The sequence below is a fragment of the Lepisosteus platostomus genome, chromosome 12, assembly GCF_059453375.1.
Source record: "Lepisosteus platostomus isolate fLepPlt1 chromosome 12, fLepPlt1.hap1, whole genome shotgun sequence".
Classification (NCBI taxonomy): domain Eukaryota; kingdom Metazoa; phylum Chordata; class Actinopteri; order Semionotiformes; family Lepisosteidae; genus Lepisosteus; species Lepisosteus platostomus.
In genome coordinates, this window is record NC_142622.1 from 20,321,845 (window position 1) to 20,346,186 (window position 24,342).

At 41.7% G+C, this 24,342-nt stretch overlaps 1 protein-coding gene across 4 annotated transcripts in view; it reads right to left on the reverse strand.

Moving 5' to 3' along the window:
* Positions 1-24,342, reverse strand: part of LOC148651259 (chondroitin sulfate proteoglycan 5-like) — a 42,542-nt gene that overhangs the window by 5,755 nt on the left and 12,445 nt on the right. For 2 of the 4 annotated variants that reach the window (XM_088601338.1, XM_088601339.1), the window contains exons 2-4: positions 21,736-22,726; positions 9,825-10,013; positions 3,706-3,859 (exon numbers count right to left, since the gene is read on the reverse strand). In XM_088601338.1, coding sequence (XP_088457464.1) covers positions 3,706-3,859; positions 9,825-10,013; positions 21,736-22,726 — 1,334 coding nt within the window. The remainder of the gene's footprint in view (positions 1-3,705; positions 3,860-9,824; positions 10,014-21,735; positions 22,727-24,342) is intronic. The other 2 variants (XM_088601340.1, XM_088601341.1) reach the window with 1 other exon arrangement.

The following is a 24,342-nucleotide window of genomic DNA, read 5'->3' on the forward strand; positions in this document are numbered from 1 at the left end:
TAGTATTTTCTGCTTTCAAACCAGAGATGTTTTCTTCAATACCAGCATAAGTGTGTGTTTGTACTGGAACCTCAACAGCGAGTGGCAGCAGGCTAATGAGACTGTGGTTGACTTTATTTCTTCACCATAACAACCTCCTCATTTTCTGTCCATGGAATTTCTTAATACTGTCTTCTGACTGTTTCTTGTAAATTTATTTTTTTGCTAAGAAACTGCTTTTCTCTGCTTTTTGTGCGCTTGCTGGCTTTTTACTGTGAAATGAAATTTCAACAACAGAAGTTCTCAATATTTTTGTCCTCCCTCCTTCACCTGGAACTGTTAAATAGAGAGCTACACAGAGCTCCCTAACACTAACAGTAGGTCTGGTAGTCCAGTGTGACCCCTGCCTGACTGTGCACACCTTCCAGTGGTGACTACAGCTCAGCCTTCCTGTTAGTCTTATCACTTCCCCCACAAAATTTAAATATCATTACGCATGTCTCAGTATACTCATTTATTTTCATAATTATTCCCTTGAGGGAATTTTGTTCTTGCAAATAAGTTATAATAATTATGCAAATATGTTTCCAGAGCAACATATTGACCAGAGTGGCTACTGAGAGATATAGTTCCTGAACCAAACAAGTTCTGATATTTACAAATCGCTAAATTTTTAGTGATTTGATTCAAAAAGATTTTAAGGTTTCTTAAGCACCCACTAAACACTAAAGGTCTAGGAGTGAAAGCAGGTGTGACCAATTTGACAAATAATAAATCGGATTGAGCTATTAAGACTCAGTACTGAACAAAAACAGATGCATTCTGCCAATTGAGGTCTGAATTGTGGACAGTGCTATTACAAATCATACACAACTACACCCAGTATTTGGCAAAAGTGACGTGGCATTTGAAAAATAAGGACCAAAATAAAATGCAATTAATGATACTCATATTTCCTGTGGAGTACTGTAGTAATAAGATTTTAATGCAGGTTGGCTTAAGTTGCAGTCTCCCTGGAAGGAGAAAAAGCAGAAGAATTATGCTGAAGTGTTCATTTGTGTTCTTCAGAGACAATGAACACCTTCACAAGATGAACGATCGCAGAAAACTACAGGAAACAAGCTCTTAGCAAAAGGCTTGAACTTTCTCCCTGCTTTCATGTCATGTCAGAGAAGAACACAAAATCTTACTAACACCTGCTCTACAGATATGAAGATGGAGAGAGTTATTCATAATGTGATGCTGTTGTTAGGGTGTACTGTCCTCCAGTTTGAAAGTTGCACTATGGATGTGTCAGTTTGTCCTGAGGTGGAAATAAGGCTCACATTGCACAACAGATGTATCTGGTTCAGGGCTTGAGAGCGACAAGCTCTTGTACAAAATATATTTTTGTGACAAAGAAGTTTTAACAGGAATTGTCAATAATAAGGAGACAAACACAAACTATTGAGGTGTTCTGTTGTTAGTAGATATTGCAGAGCTGTTTAAATATGCACAGATCCAGCTGTTTCGAAGAGATTCGGAGATAACACCAGCGTCTGCTAAGTGAACACACGTGGGGAGGTGTCCAAACATGCTGACTTTGGGTTTGTGGGAATTTTCCCTATGCATCCTTTTCCCTTTCCTGGTGGGGTGGTCAGATGGAGGTATTTAGAGGAGGTGGGAGGCAGACATATTGTACAGTATGTCCGCAGAGACATCCTTCAATTATTGTTCCCCTTTGTCATCACGACTGGTGGCATTACTGTGCAATGGGAGTCTTAATCCATATGGGCTGGACTTGGACAGTCTTGGAAGAACGGTACCAGACCTGGTGGTCTGACTACTACAGAGGGTGATGAGACAGTGTTAGGTCTAGAAGGTTCAGTCTCTATCCAGCTGAAAAGAGTGTTAAACTGTCTGCTCTCTCAACGGCCCCCGTGGAGGGGGGTATGTTGCATCTCAGCTGTTTATCCTGACAGTCTGAATATCTTACCCATACCAAACAGAAACACCTTGTAAGTCCATTTAACTAAACAAAGCTGCCAACCCAACTTAGGTATGCAATGCATACTCAATGCAATTCCTTATGGTAAACCAGGATAAACATGTGAAACAGACAGACAGTGGCTGTATGACATACAAGCAGCAGGGCTTTATATGGCCTCCAGGGAGGCAAAGGCGAGCGACAGAGCATGCAGTGACGAACAAGAGCAAAAGTGACAGGGGTTGTGGGGCCACAGAAAAGGACAGGCCAGCAGTGGATCAGGTGAGATCATCTGTTTTTTCCAAAACAATTTTTCTTGTTGTCTGTTTTCTGACTTGATTTCCAGTTCTAACCCTAAGCCCATGGCATACATCTTGGGGCACCTGATGGGTTATAATTTTAATGACTGGGCTCAGGGAGTGCAATAAAATGTCTAGAAAGCTAGTGCAGGAAGACCATGAAAGAGAGTACAGTATGGGGAGATGGTATCTGCCTGAACTATAGACATGGCATTGTCTCCCACTTGTTGAGAAGTGTACAAAGGCTTTCCAAGTCATTTATTGCAAGAGCAGCTTTTGTATAGGCTCCTGCATAGGAACATGGCCTTATCAGTACTTGATGGACATAGACTACTGTAAAAAAGATAGTAGCCGTGTAATAAAGATAGTAAACAAAGTCTGCAATACAGACAAAACTGTGTTCAATAAGCAACGTATGGATCCATCCTCAACGTATGGATGTGTGCCAGCTGAGACTGAGCTGCAAAGAACTAGCATCCAGGGGCAGCTTTGTACTTTTCATTCTTTTGCTACAGTAAATGGCATCGAGTACAGCCTTTGGAGACACATACAGTTGTGAAGACTTTATCAGTTCCAGTATGGACTTTTATTTTCATTTGTTGATCTCCAAAAAAAGATAGATCATATGGTCAGAGCCTGTTTTCAGAGTCCAATGCAGCAGAGCAGCTGATGCTGGCTCTCAGCTGTTGTAAATTCAGGGTCAGGCAGGGTGTGGGCCTTGGGCTGGCAGACTGCCTCAGTCAGAGGGGAGTGTCTTGCCTTGGGGCCTTGAAATAATCTTCTTAATCTCAGCATCTATTGTAATGAATATGCAAGTACAGTATAAGGCGTGTTCATAATTAAGTGAAAACATACAGCTAAAATATTATACATGGCTGTGAACTGGTGTGAAGGCACTCAGAAAGACCTTTGGGTTTGTGTGTCCGCTACATTAGTGCAGAATGAACTGAAAGAGGTTTGTCAGCTGTCCTAGACTGGATGGGAGATCTTTGACAGTGATAGCTGAGCCACTGTGCACATATTATTCAAATAGCATGAGAAAAAACAAAGCCATTGTAGAGCAAGAGATTACATTATGCTTAAAGTATGGTCCAGCTAGGACTGGCATGAATGTTGTGCAAAGGTAATTTAGCACTATTCATGGATAACACATTGACGCTTTCATTATCTAGAATGGCATGCTGTATTACTCAGTCAGATTTACTGTACTGTATTAACGATGATCTACCAGAGTGCTACCCTAATCTGGCTCACTGTTTGAAGAATGGGTTAAGGCTGTGCTAGCCTTGCTCATTATACAGCTCATTAACGGCAGGTTATCACTTTTGGAGTCTAGCCTGGCATTCTGTTTTGACAAGAGGGAAGCACAGCTCCTGGTGCCGGCTGGCCTGTCCCAGTGAGAGGACCCCAGAGGTGACGCGCAGGCCCATGCAGAAGGGAGAGAGACAAGAAGGACGTTACCTGACAGATAATGTTATCATAGTAAGCCAAAGCACGGGCATGAGGGAGGTTAGGTGGGGTGTCGCAAAGTTTCCTTACATTTGGGTGGGAGCCCTCAGCGATGGTCGACAGCGAAAAATTATCATTGTGCTGCTCCGAGGGAGGGCGGTACTTACTGCAGAGAGAGACAGTGTCGGGGGGAGAGAGGGAGGGAGGGAAAAGACAGAAAAGTGAAAAAGAAAGTAAAAGGTAAGAGGAAGTATTAAAGAGGAAAGGAGGAATGAAGGACAGAAGAAAGGGCAGATGAAGGGAAGTCGGAGGAGGGAAGAGAGAGGATGAAAGGAAGATAGAAGAGGAAAAGGAGAGAGTTTTAAGAAAGAGACGTACAGCCATTAAAGAAAGAAGATTAGTGGTAAAAGAGAGAAAAACAGTGTATTTGTAAGGGGGTGGGGGTCATGGGGGAGGGGGAACATAAAAAGAAAAAGAGAAAAGCAAGAGAGAAGCGTTAGTGCAAATCCAGGTCTTTACTTTTACTGCCAGGGACACAGTCGGCTCACTAGGATGCAACATCAGGCTCTATAGCTATTGGGGAGGCTGTGGCGTGAGCTGGTATCACTATACTTACCACGTGCTGGGTTTCACACAGTCCTGCCTTTTTAAAAACAACTGCCTAGACACTGGGGCATTACAAAAATAATACAACGCCAAGCACAAAACAGGGCAGCCACAAAGACAGCAGTATCTGGCAGCTTAACCTTTTGCATCATGCAGAAAGATTATATTTAGCCTGTAGGGCACCGAACTGTTCAGAAAAATATGGTGAATTCAGTCATATTACGGTATGTGCTCATTTTAGTGGGGTGGAGCTCTGTACTGGCTGAAATCGAAGCTCGAGACTATAAAAAGATATTATCCAGATCCCTGGTTTATTTCAAGAAATGACTGAATGAGATGAGATTAATTAACTGCTAACTATCAGAAGGGTCAGAATGGCCTTCTTTCATTTGTAATCATTCTTATTATCCCAAGGTGATAGTTGACAATGATAGTTGTATTGGGTCTGCATAGATAGACAACCTGTTCTCTCTCCACTTCCTATGAAACACTCAGCTTACGGTGTACCTACTGCACATTATGGCACTAGTGATCTTTGTTCCCACAAATAATTCTTAGCTAGCAACGGGCAGCTGGAACTTGAAACAGAAAAACAGGTATTGGTATGAATCGCCTTGCACGGTTGAGTGAGAAAAAGAAATGAACTCTGTAACTTGTATTGCTCTGCCCTACCACTTCTATCTCTGTTCAGGTGGGTGAAATACAGCTCTCTGAGCTCATTTTGGCTTGTGCTAAACATTCAGCTTTGTCAGGCGCCAGGGACTTTAGCAAGATAAAAACGGATCAATAACTTGTGCCATGGAAGAAAAACAAAAAAGCTGAGAATTGGACAGAAAACAGGAAAGGAGTATTTTTTGCACTTGAAGTGCATCGTGTCTTGCAAATGATGGATCTGTAAATCAAAATAGGAAATAAATGTACAATAGCCACTTGTCATAGAATTCAGGAAAGAAGAACTAACCAGTTAAAATCATTAACAAAAGTGCATTTTTTTATTTTTTAAAGTAATTAAATGCAGCCCTGGATTGACAGACAGAAGGATCACTGGTATACAGTGAAAATATTTCAGAGTCCATCAATACGAAAGGTAAAGAAGATAATGACTGATGCTACTGTTATAATATGTGCTGACTGTGTGTGTGTTAATTAGCCTCACTGTAATCCCCATAGTGTATCTGGCACTGGACTCAGTGGGGCTGACACAGCATGCCCCAGCAGACCGTCTTCTTAGTGTAGCAAAGTGTAATTGATTTAAAAGGTTTTATATTCACTTTATACCATGTACACTATAGCATTACGAAGTGGTCATTCTAATGCATCATTCAAATAGTGTTCCCAGAACTTTTTAATATTAAAAATCCTATTTGTCACCATGTATTTTTTATGATCCATGAGAAATGGAGACATATATAGAATGGATGACCACTGCGCAAGTTTCATCGCAAGATGAAGGTGAGTTCAGGTATGCCTAAGGTTCCATCACAGAGAAAAAAATAAAATCGAGCAAGAATCCTACAAAATACCTAGAAATGTCCTTCAGAAATCCCCCAGGGAAAATTCTACAGGACTGCAGTCCTGAAAAAAGCACTCCTGAGGGAGTGATACAGGACAGGAATTCAAATTGCAGGATATGAGCATCTACAGTAAATACTGCAAGAGTTCTTTACTTATTTGTCCTTCATGATATCTGGATCCTGATGATCCAGGAATAATGCTGGGGTTTTTATGATAAACAGGAGAGCTGAACAAACGCTTTGCCCTCTTTACTACAGTTCTGAAAAATTAGGAAAGAACATCTCAGCTACTGTGTCTTCTCATACCACGTTGAAAAGATCTTCATCCTACCCACCTTTAAAGGATGCTGTACAGCTTTTCATTTAAACTCCTAAAACTAAATACCAAAATAAACTGTTTTCCAGATCTCCTTAAAGAGACAATATTTTTAGTCAATAGATAGGCAGACTGTCATGTCATGCACCCTGTAGGGTAGGACCACCTGGTGAAAATAAAAAAGCTGCAGATCTATGTTGTACATTCTCAGAAATGCAACTGTTCAGAAACGTACACTGTGAATAGCACACATAATTTAATTCAATTTGCAGCACAGTGATGCTTTATTAACAAAAGCCCATCACCCTTACACTGTTGCCAGAGAGCGGGCTCGTGTGAATGGTTTTAATTGCAGTATGTACTCTTTTCAATAGCATCTAGTAATGTTTCCTGCCATTTCTATTGCTGCACTCACAGTATAGCGAAGGCAATTTTCCATGGCAGATGGAACTGTGGGCGTGTGATGTATTCATGAGCTTTTTCCTGCATCAATGTCTCCTATTCCCTATGTACATCCTCCATGAAGTGCTGTCATCCCTTGGCATAAACACACTCTTACACACAGGCTGCAACTAACTGCACATCGCCTCACTGACAATTAGAGATAAGTAAAGTTTGCCTGAGCATACTATGAAAGGGTTGAAATTTTGGGGTTTTCAGTGCATTTCCCTCATCTGTCTGTTTTTTGTAAGGTTTTCTGCTGTATTCTCAGTTTTTTTCCTTTAAGTGAGTGCATGACCAAAATCTCAGTTTTTTCTTTTGAACTAATAAACAGATTTTTTTTTACTTCTTTTGACCTAAAGCATTCCTCCAATTCCACAGGATTTTCAGACTAATCCAAGTAACAAATGACAGTAGGTGTGAGTGTGGTACAATAAAATACGAAAGACAGGGAGGGGGCTCAGCTCACCCAAACTGGGGAATGAATGGAGGTGACTCTGAGGCACACTTCAGGTAAGGCGATAATCACATGGCCTGTTTTTAAAACAGCACTTCGCTATTACTTTATAATAACTGAGTCACTTCCAAAGCCTCTCTTGGACCACGTCATACAAATTATGTCGCAACTCTACTCCAATAGATAGACTGAAGGGGACAGTAATGCTCTACAATGCCAGCTCATTTCAAAAGGCCACACAGAGAAAACTGAGGGCATAGGGAATGTACTCAAAAATCTATACCAGCAAAATTCAGTGAAAAACGTTATTCTTTTCATTTATTGTAAGCAGCTTCAGATAATGTGACATTTCGATTTTGAAAAACAGTCAAAATGCAAGCATCAGCAGTGATCTCTGTCATTAGCTTCTGTTTTTGACTTCTTGAATCCCCCCACTATTATCTATGACTGGAGTTTCAGTAATGTGGCTCGTTGTGGACTCATGCTGCTTTAACACTGCTGACATGTTGGCCATTTCAATGGTGAGAATTTTGTACTGCTCAAACGGTAGAATATATATCTGCACTTCTGCAATATGCTTGTGGACTGTGCAATATATCCACCGTGCAATACATCTTCTGTGTGCACTGTACATTCTGTTTTATTTTTGTTTATTGTTTGTTTGTTTATTCTGTATTATTATGTTGTACGTTGCTGTGTTGATTGTGCCTGGCTGCTGTTGCACTGCAATTTCCCTCACGGGATTAATACAGTATCTATCTATCTCTATGCTTTTGTGGACCTCTGTGACTTTAGGCACCACTATGACCATGAATATTGTTTACTACAGCTTCTTTTGCAGCTCTTTCTAATTGTTTATTGGGGGGATTTTCAAATTCTTTGTGCACTAGTGCCAAATGTCTCACTTTCTGTGTGATCAGAAAGGATGGGCAAAACATGATCTTTATCTTTATTTTAGTTTGAAACAAAAAAAAAGGACTGCACTGGAGGAAAATGATTCACTCAAACTCAAACACAGCTGAAGCTGACCAAATATCCTGAAAGACAGATGTTCTTGAGTACCAATCCTCAATCATAATATCGTTTCAGCTGCACAAAAAGCAAGCAAAATATTACAGCGGTTCCATACTAAGATGCAACAAGTTGTCAGACTCCTATGTGCTGGCATCTTGCTCTGAAAGTTCTGGGCTGGTTCTGCTGGGCATGAAAACAGCTACAGAGGTAACACACTCAAAAGGACTGCACTGCCCTTACACTCACTGTCATGCCTGTGTCCTTTGGTTTCACCCTCACACTATCTGTCTATGTCTGTCCCACAGTATAGGTTCCTCATTACCTGCCACTGCATGTCCTTTTTGTTTCCTCCTCTCTGAACTACACCTTCTCTTCCAATCCAGTGCTCTTTTTCCTCTCTGTCCTCTGTACTGTCTCTTTAAATCCTGACCTTATTCCCCTCAACCCCTTTAGCCAGCACAGCTGTATGTAGGTCGCCCCTCCCCTCTCAACTTTGTGTCCCACTTTCCAGCTGAGGCAATGGCGTCACACCACACTGCGAGCTGCACTGAGTGTGTTCACTCACTGTCAGGCTGGCCGGCTCACACTGGGGTGTATCCACGTTCTCCCTTCCTCACTTTCTGATTTATCTTCTGTACTGACCATGAGACTTTCTTTCTTTTGGCTATTGAGCTCACTCATACTGCTGAACACATACGGTAATGTCATTGCCAGCCCTCAACCCAAATGTAAATTTCCCCTTTCTGGCTGCTTCTCTCTATCTACCTGTTTCCCACTTCCACTCATAAGCTCTACAACAGTGTGAAACTGTATTATTGCATGAACTTCCTCTGCCTACTCTCTCTCATTCATTCATTTATTCCCTTACTCACCTCTTTGCTGTCTCCCCCCTCACTTTCTCTTTTCAACTTTCCCCTCATCCCTCAACATCTCCTCTCTTCTCTGCAGCCTTCTCACTGTTCCTTCTTCATCTACTCTTTAACCCACTAAAGCTCAGCAGGTGTGAGCCTGGTCAGTTCCTGGATGGGAGACCTCCTGGGAAAAACTAAGGTTGCTGCTGGAAGAGGTGTTAGTGGGGCCAGCAGGGGGCGCTCACCGTGTGGTCTATGTGAGTCCTAATGCTCCAGTATAGTGACGGGGACTATACTCTAAAAAGGTGCCCTCCTTCGGATGAGACGTAAAACCAAGGTCCTGACTCTCTGTGGTCATTAAAAATCCCAGGGCATTTCTCGAATATGTAGGGATGTATCCCCGGCGTCCTGGCCAAATTTCCCAGTGGCCCTTACCAATCATGGCCTCCTAATAATCCCCATCAAGAAATTCGCTTCATCACTCTGTTCTCCTCCCCACTGATAGCTGATGTGTGGTGAGTGTACTGGTGCACTATGGCTGCCGTCGCATCATCCAGGTGGATGCTGCACATTGGTGGTGGTGGAGGGGAGTCCCCATTACCTGTAAAGCGCTTTGAGTGGAATGTCCAGAAAAGATCTATATAAGTGTAAGCAATTATTATTATTATTATTATTATTATTATTATTATTATTATTATTATTACTTGCCACCCTCCAGTGCTCTCTGTTCCCTTTCTTTCCACTCCTCCCTTCTGCTTTCACCCTAACTCGTCACTGCAACCCTCCTCTCCTTTTATCCTCATCTCACTCCCATTTCACTTCATCATCCTTCACCCCTCTTCTAGAGCTGTCTTTCCTGTTCCCTGCGTTCCCTCTCCTTCCCTGTTCTTGTCCCTTTTGTCCCACCTCAGAGTTGGGATTTGGGGACTCACCTGCGTTTGCGCAGCTTGCTGTTCTCAGTCTTGAGCAGATGCAGCTTCTTGGCGAAGAAGACGGTGATCATGAAGAGCAGCAGCACCATAAGAGCGGCGGCCCCGATCGCCATGCACATCACCTGGAACTCGGTGATGACAGATTCACACCGGGAGCCCTTGTGCCAGATATAGTCCTGCACATTGCACCTGCAGGGAGGGAGACGGAGAGTAGGAGAGGACCAGGGAAGAGGGAGCAAGTGGGAGAAGGAAGGATAACAAAGGGAGATGCAGAGAGAGGAGGGATATGAAAGAAAAAGAGGGAGGGTGAATAAGGAGAGGTGAAAAGAGAGCATTAGATTCCCCTTGGAGTTACAGACACAGCTCCTCAGGATTCTCATACATTGCCTGTGCCAGATGTCACTGGGATTTCTGATAAGAACATAAGAATGTCTGGTTGCACTGTTAATAGTATGTTGTGGAAACTTAATATATCAAAAAGAGCATTCAGGCACAGGAACCTAACCAAGAGGAATCAAGGGTCTCAGAATCTAAATGAGCTAGACGGTCAGAGAGCATGGTTTTAGAAGTATGCTAAATTCAAACTCTAATTATAATGCAGTCTTACAGTACATAACAAATTGAGGAATGGATGTGTACAGGAAGAAGTGGTTATAGTGGGAGATCTCATTTCTCTTCACACAGACAGGGAAATATCATAATGGATGTCAGCAGCTATAGTATACTGGCAGACATGGCTAATGACTGCCTTCTTAATCAATTTGTCAGAGCACCAATTAGAGGTCAAAAGCCTGAATTGATCCAGTTTGATTAAAACAATCAAAACAGAATGAGGGAAAAAGAGCTAAGAGACCATAAGGCAAATGTGATTATTATATGATCATAATGTAGTATGCTGGGAAACTAAGGTTAACAGTTTCAGGAAAGCAGGAAGGAAGCTAAAGACAGAGCTTAAAAGGAGTAGAACAGGCAAGACAGATATGGAATCAGTAAAGAATGGACAGCAACAGATTAAAAGGTTTCTGCTTCAAGCACATAAAAGGATAATTCCAAGAATAAGTAAATCAAAGGCTAGAAAGAAGTCATCCAAAAGGATTAATACTTTAATTAGTAAAAATATAAGGTGAAAGAAAGCACTTTATAAAAGCTCAAACATTAACAGGATCAACCTAAAGAAATTAAGCTTAATGAAATACAAGTACAGGTATTTTTCAGTTAGAACAGCAAAGTAACAGTAAAGGGTAAGGTAAACTGTCTGGAAGATAATAGTGGGAAACATTTGATAGTGAAAAGGAAATAACTGATGTATTACATGACCGGTTCACCAAGGTCTTCACCAAGGAAGAAATCGACAACATGCCTCAGACTGTTGAGCAAAGGCAAGGTTCTGTGTTAAATAATAGTTGGATAGGCATGGTGGAAGTGTTACAAGTAATAAAAGCACTTAAACAAGTCCCCAGAGCCTGATGGTATTATACCTATGGCACTTAAGGAAAAAATATCAGCAGTCTTGATACTAAAGTAAAACACTGCAGCATTACTGAAACAATTCTTACTTGTTATTACTTACCGTTACATAGTTTGGTTAAAGAAAAGATCATTACAACTAGATGGCTGTTCACAAATTTATTATAGCTATGAAAATAGGAATCTGGGGAAAGCCAGCGTGGAATTAGAAATGGTAGGCCTTTCTTAAATTACTTGCTAGAGTTCTTTGAACAAATGACAGTAGACATGAATATGATATTATAGTATATATAGAAGGCATTTGTTTAAAGTGTCTCATAAAAGATTGGTTCTCAAAACACTGGTGGTAGGCATCTGTAAAAGAACAGATTATTTATATCAATGACACAGATACTGGTATTGGAAGTAAACTAGTAAAGTCTGCAAATGATCCTAAATTAAGCGGAAATTGCAAAGGAATTACACAGAATTCAGAACTTCGCAAACCTCCGGCACAACAAGTAATTAGTCTGGCATCTGTTTAGTGTCTCTTAGGTGCACTGTGCCTTACACTCCCAAAAAAGGTTTCCCGTGTGCAGAATTCTCAACTCAATCACTTGTCATTGTGGTTCTAATGGCTGAGGCTCTTGGTATAAAACAGAACTACAGAACACCAAACTCTTTCTGAATAACACAATGTTCATACAAACCCCTTAATGAACCCTGCTTTTAGCTGTGGTTAATTATTATTATAACATATTGTGACACTTAATTTATTCTTTTTAATTCTTTACACACACACACACACACACACACACACACTCCTTCAGCATAAATAAGTGCTGTAATTACAAACAATACACACAAAGATAGCCAAGTCAAATGGAAGCTTCACGAAGAGACGTCTACTCTAAGTTCTACTTTCTGGACTATCTGATCTTGCTTCTGGGGCTGTCTGACCACACAGAGTTTAGCCACTCGTCCCCCAGCCCTGTTTATCCTGTTTCTCAGGACATCTGAGAGAAATTACAAGGCAGGTCTGCAGTTAATAGCAGGAACAGGAACAGGGCAGAGCAGCTTGTTCCTTTTCAAAACATAAAATGGTTACCAACTAGAGGAGGCCATTAGCTGGTACTCAGTTTTTCCAGGATCTCATCCAGCCATTTCTTGAAAGATGCCAGGGTATCGGTTTCAACAATATGGGTGAGCTTGGTTCAGACTCCCATAATCCTTTGGGTAAGGAAGTGCCTCCTGGTGTTGGTTTTGAATACACTTCCATGTAGTTTCCACTTGAGCCCTCTGATTCTCTGTGGATGATAAATGTTTTCTAGCATGTTGTATGCTGTTGCACCAGCTTCCTCATGGTCCCTTCTGTGTCAGGTTATTTTTGATGTACCAAAGCACTACAGCTTCTGTGCTTGAAAATATGGCCTAGTGCCATTTGGGCTGGTGACAATTGTCTGTGCAACAGCAGGAAGAAAATCCTGGTCTTTACAGACACTCTACAATTGGTGAGGAACTGTGGTCTTGAAGGGTTAATAAGATATTGTCAGAATCTCTGCCGCATATGCTCCAGCTTATCTTATAATAAAAATAAGTATTACTTCCTGTTTTTCACTACAAAACCTGAAATGCAAAAACACTCCCAAACCATGGCTGGTAGATAGATTTGTGTGTAATCATCTTGGATCACAGTCGTAACATGTGGCATGCTAAGTGTTATTTTTTAAATTCATTTCAATAGTTTTTTTATCATTTCTGTTTTGTCTATTTGGAATTCTGAGCAGAAACTATCAATGAAAAATGAGCCAAGAAAAACAAGCAATCAAAGAGCTGTAAATGAGCCCTCAGTACACAACAACACTGGCAGAACAGGCATCACTGAAATATTTTCATCTTTAAGGGCACGGGCATCACTACAGCATCTAGTTCCTTGGCTGGTAGCTGTTAAAACAGAACCCTGGTGTGGATATTTTTAATGGATCGGTCAGTACCACAGTGACACATGTATAGTCCCGCCTGTGTGCACAACACCGAAGACACATGCATCAACATTTTTGTGCCTTATAGCTTGTGTCAAGTTTTGCCTAATCTGGGTTTTTAAGTGTACACCGTCATTTAGATGGGACACCAAGGCAGCCTGTGGCTCTGGTCAATGATGAAGAAAATTAGCCATACATATGAGTCATTCAGGAGGCATAAATAATAACAAAAGAAAACATGAAAGGCTTTCATAAACAAAAGCTCTGTTCATTTATTTATTTATGAAGGGGAGAAATGGAATACATTGAAAAACGCTCTGGGTGAAATGGAGCTAGTGTAGACTCAAACTCAGTGGTCTGTATTCCAAAAACAAGAAGCTTTATTTTCTTCAGTAAAAAATTCAAATCCTGTGTGAGCCACTGCATCAACCGGCTTTCATAAGAATGCAGATCACCTTGGGCCCCCTTTTCACTCATATGCCCCCACAGCAGTTTGTTAATTAAAAGAAATCATCAGCACAACCTCCTGAGGGCCAGCATACATACTGTAGTACCCTTAAATATGCAGCACTGGTGTAAAACAACATTTAACAAAACATTTCAATATTTAAATATGTGAGGCTCAACTTATTTCTTCTAGTATTAATTAATATATGTGGCTGTTGCTTTTAGTCAAAATGATTGAATATACTTACATTTCCACCCTTACACCCTCACTTAAACGTATACAGCTGGACAATGTCTTGGTAGATTTGAGTGAAGTACCTTTTCAAGGACATAATAGAAATGCTGGGATTTAAACCCACAAAGGTTGCAATTCAGAGCTCTGTTCACTATTCCCTTTAACAACTGCCTGTATACACAGTTATGAAGTTATTATTATTCTAAAATAATATCTATTCCTAAAACTAGGGGGGAAAGCAAAGTGAAAGTGAAACAAATAAAAATGCAGAGGAAAGGCTTGGCAATATAGAAGATCCAAATCACAGTCTGTTGCAGAGTTAGCCATGTAAACGCTCATGTGTAGGTGTTCTGTATGATGGGCACACAGGAGCTGGCTGGCATCTCAGATACCAGGAGATTGCCCTTCATTTACAGCATTGTTTGGCAGCAGGGGGGCAGTTCATGGAGTTAACCTCTCCAAGTGATTACAGGACATGTCTGGAACCACAGGCAGGACAGATGGTCCCATGGGTGGCCATGCGAAGTAGGGGAAGGGGTGATATGGCACTCTAGGGGTCTGTCAATGTCCAGGCATCTTTTTGAAATCCATCTTTAATCCATCTTATTCATTGGTAAGAAAATCTGTGGACAGAACTGTGACATAAATCAAGGTCCACAACACTACATCTCGAGGGCAGACAAATCCTAACAGAAATGTGTAAATTCTCTTGGTTTCTGTAGAATTTGCTATTATCCACAGAGGACAGACAATTAGTTCAGTTAACTCCCTCTGTCGAAGTATCCTCTTTACCCTCTTTATATATTGATCCCTGCAAAAAAGCAGGATTAGGAATTCATTGAATCAGCTCACTGAATTTTACAAAAAAAAACAAAGTTAACGCAGACCAGTGAATTTCTAAACAGAAGTCTGAAGTTGTATCCAACTAATTGCTTTTCTGTTTCAGGAGACATTGGTACTGTCCTCCTTCTGCAAAAGATACAGAGTCTAGACCACTGATAAACAGTCTTGTGCTGGAGTCCTGCGGGGCTGCAGCCTCACTGACTAAAGACTGTTTTTACCACAATGTTGTGGTTCTGAAGGCAGGGAATAATATTTTTAATGTGCAGGTCCGATTGAAAACAAGGAAAACGTCATTTTAAATATGAATTGCATTATCTGAAAATTATTTACAGTACATGGATACAAAGAAGTTTTTCTTGAACTAAGGGATAGATGAATATAACTTCAAAAGGTGCCCAAAGGAGGTCATTTGGATACAAAAAGACAGGTGATTCTAACTACAGAGCACAGGAGTGAACAGGTGATTCAAATCACTCACTAATGACTATGAAAGAAGTAGATATATAACTTAAAAATAACAGCCCCAATTCGGACACCAACTCTCACACACCTGATATGACTAAGGTATATTCCTTGCTGCAGAATGCACCCCTCCGTAATTATTTAAAGAAATCTTTGACAGAATGGTAAATTAATTAATGACCATTTGTGTGAAAAAGTGGGCAGGTGGGACCACAGTGCTATGGGTGGTCTTTAACTGCATCGTTTTAAAAACTTCAATAAAAAAGATTGAGAAATATACAGAGAGAGGTGGACTGTATAAATGTAAATGTAAAATCATAATCACTGTTTCAGAATCCCATGATAGAAACCTAATGGAGACCTACAGTACGTGGCACCTTTCCAGCGATTATCAGACTAGCTGATGCTTTGCTATCTGCATGCATGGGTAGTACTGCATAATCATGATTAGCGAACAGTATTGGCTGGTGATCTCCAGGCTCTGCTCACACAGGGGCCTCTGGGGTATGGAAATGGCCCCTGGCCTTATCCCTCTGTGGTTGCCAGTGATGTGCAGTTTGATTTGACTCTCCTTAAGTGAGGGCTCAAGAGAGCCCAAGTGTCATTGCACTGCACAATCAGCAACTCCCTGTAATTAAATCAAGCTGCTCTCATCTTAAACACCAACACACACACACATCAAGAATATCAGCCCAGTCTGGATGAAATCATTTTCTTTCCACGCTGGCAGACACTGCCGAGCTGAGTCAATTAATTTTTGTGGCTGTTTTTTCTCTTTATATTTCCAGAATGAAAAGGAAAAACAGAGAACAGATTGAAGCTTCCTGTTTTCTAAACGACCAGGAAAAATACAATAAACCAAAGTTAGATATAAAGAATGAATAAATAACATGAACAAAGTCATAAGCTTTATAACAAGGCTCATTTGTCTTGTCCAGGTTAATAAGTATCGTTAATTTTTTTATAGTTGAAAAGGAGACTGGTGCATGTGCAACAATGTTCAGGCTGTACTCAAAGGAATCTAATATGTGAACAGCAGTTACAAACTACTTCAGTTAAGTGGAAAATCTACTGAACCGTTACTTTTGCAATTACTTTTCATAACACAAAATTAGTGACTATCAATCTTCCCAAACTATGTTTAAAGTAAAAAAAAATACTCCCATTTTACTTCTTTATACAAGTTGTCATCTCTTGTTCTAGAGTTTGACATGTTTAACATATGCAGTACAAAAACAATTTCTGGGGATTTAAAAAATATTTTTGTTTCAGATCAGAAGTTTTTCCTGCTTTTGTCGAAAGAGTATTCAAACTTGTAAGGTGAAAATCTAGCAAGACAAATGATATAGCTGGAGAAATAATAAAAAAAAACTGGTCACAGGCATAAAAACATTATGTTGGAGTTCTCCACTTCGTTTCAGGAGAGGCTTTGAAAAATCACATTGCCAACTTCTGACTCAAAAAAGCCAGATCACCCTCCCCCTCTCCCCTCAGCAGAATGTTTTTTACTGTCAGTGCAGAGACACATCCTGTGTATAAACTGCACTAACAAATATGAATGTTTTCTCTGCCAAAGGTTACTCCACTCAGCCAGGTATGTGTCGGAGTCCTTTCTGCTCCCTTTACAAAACTGCTGTGAATGTGCGTGTCGCTGAGAACACAGCCATTAAAAACTTCACTTTTAGGGGTCTTTCTTTTATCCGTATGACTGAGTGCTGGAAATGATGGAAAAGTCATCAGAGTTAGTGCTGGCAGTATAAAGGCACTATACATCTCTGCCCGGATTACCACCAATCTCGCTGCTGAGCAACAGCACAAAACTACAGACATCAAGGCATCCTGGAACCTTGAGAAAACTGATGCACAAACAGCACTTCATCTTTTGTCGGTTTGCCACTGACAAAGTCTGGTGGAGAAACGAGACACATGTTTAGCACGTCTGGAAGGAAAAGAAGCAGCTGGGTGGAAACAATGTGGGCTGCGTGGCAGGTTCGCGTCTAGGAGAGGTGCTCCTGTGCAGGGTGCTGTCTGTCAGCGTGGAGGGACAGGGGTCTGAGCAGGAGCTGGGTGCGTGAGGAGGGGGGCAGAACGTCTTGTCTTCTCCATTACCCCCCTCCTTTTCAGGAAAGGATGAGTAATGCAGCGACTGGCCCTCCTCCCCCTCTTAAAAACACACTCCCTCTGTCATTTGTACTACGTCTCTTTCTAACTCTCCCTCTCCTCCTCACTCCCCTCTCTCAATCCCTCCCGCTCCTTACTGCTGATCTCCATTTCCAAATATCCAATAGCACCTCTGTGTTCCTCCTTCGACTTCTCTCTGATTTAGATCTCCTTTACGTAGTGCTCCAGTGCACCCCAGGACTCCGATCTTCTTCTGATCACATTGTGTGCCTGGGGCTCTTGAGCCACTGTCTTACCTGCTGCTGCAGAGGATAGCTTTCAAGGGCTTTCCGGAGGCCCTCTTTTCCCTCTGTTTACAAAGCCACACCAAAACTTACCCCTTTATCCACACCCAGAGATACTGAATATTCCATCTCCCAGCAGCCTACCTAATTATTATTTGCAGGATATTTACCCTGCAACTCACAACTGGAAGCCCACTGAAGCTCAGCAGGTGTGAGCCTGGTCAGTACCTGGATGGGAGACCTCCTGGGAAAAACTAAGGTTGCTGCTGGAAGAGGTGTTAGTGGGGCCAGCACTTTACCAATTATGGCCTCCCAATAATCTCCCAAAAACTCTGTAAAGCGCTTTGAATGCAGTGTCCAGAAAGGGGTATATAAGTGTAAATTATTATTATGAAGGAAAATACAATTGAAAGCCCGTCCATAAGAACACAATAATAGTTAAAAATAAGAGGAGGCCATTTGACCTATCTGGTCCACTTGGTACTTAGTAGCTTGATCCAAGGATCTTATTCAGCTGTTTCTTGAAAGAAGCCAGGGAATCAGCTTCATATGACTGGGCAGGTTCATTCACATCTTTTGTTGATTTTATTTTCTCAGGGGATACTATAATTGAGGTGCAGGCATAACTGCATACTGCCATCGCAGTTTTATTGGAATTTTATTGGATTTCCCCTGCTCTGACTCTCAATAAATATTGCCCGCTTTCCCATATGCACTACACAGTGTCATTGGTACAATGGGCACAGGTAAATGCTAATTTCACAACACACTGGTTTCTCATTCAGGACATGCAGGACTGGCTGTGACTGCAACGCAGTGTTCTCCTCTGGATTCTGTATCTTATTTCTGACCCAGCAGCAGTTACCCTCCTCACACAGGCAAGCAAAGCCCTCACTCATTGGTAAGAGTTCAGGAAGCACCTTAATTTAATTACTCAAATTAAAGAGCTATTTGTGCTTCATTGTGATGGATGCAGGCAGACTTAGTGAACACTGTAGAGCTCTTCTCCACTGATGCAGTGAGGGTTATGGGATAGAGTGTCTTGTTCTCAGTACTCAAGAAAGACACAGGCACTCAACTAAAGACACCGGTATGAGTATTAACGCCTTTAACTGTTTATGTTGAAATGATGGAATTATTTGGAATGAAATGTAAAAATTAGAAGCGTCTGTATTAGTTATTATGTATTATGTCATGCTTATAACAGCATAATACTGACTACGAGAGATTGATGGGGTGCAAGAATATAGTGTAACTGGGGTATACAGTGTTCAGGAATGGTAGAAACAACAGTAGTAGCAGAAATACTGTACACTGTATACTGTTGCAATTATGGCTTACAAGAGTTGGAAATTCACCAAGAAGATGTAAATGTTTCAGAATCCCCAAATGATCTATATTTTACAGAAAATTTGAAATGACATAAAAAGAGGTCTTTACTAGAGAGAGCAAAAAAGTGAAAAAATATAAATACCATTGTAAAAATACCATTGTAAATGTTAACCAATTGTTATTGCAGTAGTCACAAATTCCTCAGTTATATCAATAAAGCTCTTTGAATCTGAGTTTGAGAAAGATGGCTGTATTACAATCAAAGTTGTTCTTGAGCAGCTGTTGGTGCTGATGAGAATGCTGAATCTTGTTGAACTGATTATGTTGTTAGACACAGAGCAAAAGAGAGGCTCAGATAAGTAGATAAGAGGGCTGTATTTTGGTTTCCATGGAGCCACGCATTTCGAGGACTAGAACGGTACTGGTGCAATCATCACATTAAACATACACTCTCACATACTCGCAGATTCTCTCCACATGACCCTGCAGTATCCTTGCTCTGTGAGAATGGGGTGATGGGTGCAGTTCATGTCTCTTCTGCTGTGTAGTCTGCTGTGCTCTACAAGTTACGTTGGTATTAAAGTCAGAGCAAAGAGGGTACAAATGCAGTGATTTTCTAGCACTGCTATACTGTCAAATTTGGATTTTTTTATCTTGCAATCTGTCTGTTTTAGCTATCTGATTGAATGTGATCTGGAGTGATAGATTGTAGGACATTTCCTCTCTTGGTATCCACAAAACAATCTAATCAGTTCAAGTAAGAAAACGCAGAGCTCGAGGGGTGAAACGCTCTTATATTCTGGATGCAGATGATCCAGCTCAGCTCACACAACACAATAATAATAATAATAATAATAATAATAATAATAATAATAATAATAATAAAACGTTATTTTATATAGCGCCTTTAAAGGTGGCTTCTCAAAGCGCTTTACAGGATGACGATGACAATGACAAATGACAATCCTGCTGTGTTCTATCTGGAGTAGGTGTACAAAATAGTGACTCTCCTTCTGACTCTCGTTTACTGACCTGAATTGTAAACTTGTTTATAAAGGGTTATTAGGACAGCAGAGTGCTAAATGAGATTGTGAGCTCAGGAAGTCATCTATTTTTTATACCCCTCTGAGCTCCAACTACCTCTTCCCATTAAAGCCTATCTTGCTTTTCCTTTACTGTCATGTCAAGCTGTCATCTCTCAGACTCTGTTTTAAGGTTTTGGCTATTCTCCACCCGGGGTGGTACAGGGCGCTACAACGCCGGAGGCCAGAAGATAGATAACCAAAACTCCATCCATCCATTTTCTCACCCCTTTATCCAATACAGCCTTGCAGGGGGGCCAGAGCCTAGACTGGCCGGCAACAGGCACAAGGCGGGAAACACCCTGGACAGGACGCCAGTCCATCACAGGGCACACGCAGACACAAACAAGCACACATTCACGCCAGGGCCAATATTCCCAGAAGGCAGTCAACATACCGGTATGTCTTTGGAGGGAGGGAGGAAACCGGAGAACCTGGCAGATAGCTAGGGTCCCAACCCCGACTCAACTAGACATAATCCTGTGCATTACAAAGCACTATCGGTGAGGACTAGTGGAAAGGGGCATTTTAATGCATAACATAGTTTGGTGTAGTAATGAACATCCTTTTAAAAAGGACCTGAAAACTCTGCAGGTTACATTGCTATCAAGGAGATTCTTAAACTGCACCCCTGTGTGACACATTTATTGTAGGACCAACGCTTTGTGCTCACACTGTCTGATTTCCTGTAGTGCTCAAATTTCAGCATTGCAGCTTTTAAACATATTTGGCTCAAGAGCTCGAAACGTGGCTTCCAGTGTAAGTGTACAGCACCAGAAAATAAGCTGTTCTCAATTCACCAGAACTTGTTTTTGAAAGCTAGTAGGAACAAAAGGCAGAGACAAGAACAGTGAGTTCAATCCACCATGAACTACGGTAAGTGCTTCTAACACATGAATCCACTCTATTCGTGACAGTTGCAGAAGTCCTATATAATCCACATGAACCTAACTTTAAATCTCCCACTTCTAAATAAATGCAAATTAATTAATTGTAAGCAGATTTATTAATCACAGAGATCAAAGCTGGAGATCTTCTGAAATTCCAAAAAAGGAGTGAAGTTGAGTCATATGTTTTCAATGCCCTTTAATTCTTAATCTATGCCTTTCTTTTAATGTCCCAATTATACTGTATGTGTTTTTATTAAATATTCTGTACACTGTACTGTGTTTTAATGTATAATTTAAATAAAGTACCTTGAGGATGCTTGGCACAGAGAAGTGCTATACTATATATGATTGAAACTGATTGATTATGATGCTGCTTGACATACCACTCAGACCAAAATCTGAAAAAAAAAGCTTTTACGCATTTTTGAGATTTTTAAATGTCATCATGCACATGGAACTGACAGCATTATTTTAAAACAAAGATCTTCATATGATGGACTTGTGGATTTCAGCTGCTGTCTTCCAGAACGATTGTAATGCCGAAATGACACAAATATATGTCAGTAAGCGACATGTATCTCCAGCGAGCTCGTCAGCTGCAACTGATTGCAACTGACTGTTTTTGTTGCTAAAAGATTGCAATGCATCCCTCTAGTCCTTCACTAGAGCCATTTTCAGCTCCAAGATGTTCCTGTGCTCGTGTGCTGTGTGGTGTCTGTGAATCAGGCGCGTGACGGGTTGTCTCTATCTCTGGCAGGGATGCTGCCACTCGCTGCTGTGCCCTTACCTGCAGAAGACGCCCGTGCCCTCCACCAGGTAGCACTGGCCCCCATTGAAGCAGTAGCTGGGGAAGAAGTCACAGAGCGAGCGGCAGGTGGCGTTGTGCCGCACGTAGCCCACCCGGCATTCCGTGGCGTTGGCTGCTCCTGGGACGCCTGGCATGGCAGGAGACTCCACCTCTTCAGCCCCGCTGGGGAGCATGTCCTCGGGGGGCCCGGTGCTGGGAGAGGGAGAGGGGGAGGGGGGCGGGCTGGGGTCGTTCTCGTCCTGCAGGTCCACCGTGGTGAACTGGTCCTCGTCAGGGTAGAGCTCAGTGGTGGAGTAGCTTTCCTCGTAGGGCGTGAGGTAGTCATAGCCGTCGGGCAGGGACCAGGAGGTGGGCTGGCCCTGCAGCTCATGTGCGGCCGGCTCGGGGGATGGCGTCTGGAGTTCCCGGGCGTGGGCCGAGGGGTCGTAGTATTCTACAGTAAGGACGTCGCGGGGGGTGGTGGAGGGGGGCCGGGCAGGAGGAGAGGTGGACTGTTTTTCAAAGAGGACAGTGAAATCCACATCCCCCTTAGCTCCCTGCCAGGGTTGGTCAGTGTGCAAGAGCTCGACCTCCTCGTCCTGCCCCTTAAAGTCCAACAGGATCTCAGAACTGGGCACTGTGGGCAACCCTCCCCCCGGCTGCACCTCCAGTAGGTGGTCCTTCTCTGCTGAGTCGGGGCTGATCTCGGTTAGGCCTGGTGATGCTGTTCCCCCACCTTGGCTAATGGGGGCGGTAGTGGCACTTTCTCCCAGAACTCCGAACCCACCATCCCCACTCCCCAGATCCTCCCGGCCCTCTCTAGGACGCCGGGAGCTCCGCAGGGCCAACGCAAAGGGCTTGGCAGAGCCAGTCACCGGAGCCACCAGCTCACTCTCCCTGGCAGCATCCACACTTCCCTGGCATCCCACACACAGGGAGGAGCCATTAGCCTTGCTGGCCGTCTGAGTGGCATTGCCCTCCAGGGAGAGGCCTGCAATGGAAACATGCCACATTAGCTGCAGGACTTTGGCCATGCCACGCTCAAACCCACCTCCTTTCAGGAGAAGGCAGATGGACTGCTCACTCCCTGGAACACAGTTGAATACTACATAAGACATACATAATCTGTTCCAGCGCAGGTCAGATTTAGCGCAGCAAGCTCCTGGAATATTAAAATGATTTAACTGATTAAACCAGTCAAAAATAATCGACTGATTAAACCGTTAAGAAGGCCAGCAGATCTATTGAAAGGTAACTGGAATTTGATTACCACTGCTGTACTACATTGGATCAGACTGTCTATATATTATATATACAGTACACACATCATGTAGGCTTGACTGGAAAATGCTGGAGTCTAGATAACCTCTGAGGTCAGAATTGCATTCAGATATGTCAGATATGTCAATCTCCAGCATGGAATTGACAATGTCAGGCTACAGACCTCTTTAGGTTAACAGCAAAAGAGTGCTTGGGGACACAAATACCACAAGTGCATTTTCGGCTGAAAACAGGTGGCAAATAACACCTAGAATAAATAGATTGCAAATAACACTATATACACACAACAAACTTTATAGAGTATTCATGAATTAATAACTTCTAGTTAATCTTTTGCACAGATCAGATATTAGAAGGGTAATTGCTTCCATTTATAATTTATTAACACATTGTCTTAAAATACACTGCTCATCCACGTTATTGATATTGTCTGTAATCCTTCAAAAAATGACTTAAATGAATTAATATTAACCTCATGAGCATGATGTTGTGAAAGGCTTCCTCTGGTTTGTTACTTGCTTATATTTGGACTGAGATCAGCATAAATAATAGAACATTTCAATCCTACTGGACACTAAAGATGAAGTTTTGCCCTATGATATTAATGAGAGAGCAATCACAGAAGCCTAAAGCTTTCATTCTAAAAAACTGCACATGATGTGCTGCTGTTCAAATAAACTGTTACATTTAATGGCATAGTGAAAAACGCCATCCATTCAGTCATTTCCATAGCAACGTAATCCTATAGAGCTGTGGTGAGCTGAAGCCTAACCAGACAAACATAGGTCTAAAGATAGGTCCATGCTGTAGATGGCATGCCAGTGTGTTGCAGGACACAAATGCACTGAGACAATGTAGAGACACTAATTAACCTAGTACGCATGTCTTTGGAAGGTGGGACTAAGGTGGACCAGCTAACCTTAACATGGAGTGTGCAATCCAAAACTCCACACAGAAGAAGCTCCAGTCTAGAATCAAACCCAGAATCTAAGAGCCACCAAGATGAGAACCGATAAAAGCAGAACCAATTAAATGCATATTAAAGGTGTTAATCCAAGTGTAATCAAGACTGTCCTTGAAGGCTAACATTCTTTTGAAATTGACTTGTCTTTTTAATAATAATAATGATAATGATGATGATGATGATGATGAATGAAACAAATTAGCAAACTGCCCCTGCACTAACTTTAAGAGAGGAACGTAGCTGTTGTACTAATGCTTTACAATAAAAAATACAAAATAAGAAACAAATAATCCTTATTCCTCTTTGACAGGGGTTAATCATATGTGCCCATTTTTGTCTCTTAGTATCTTTATAAAGCTGCT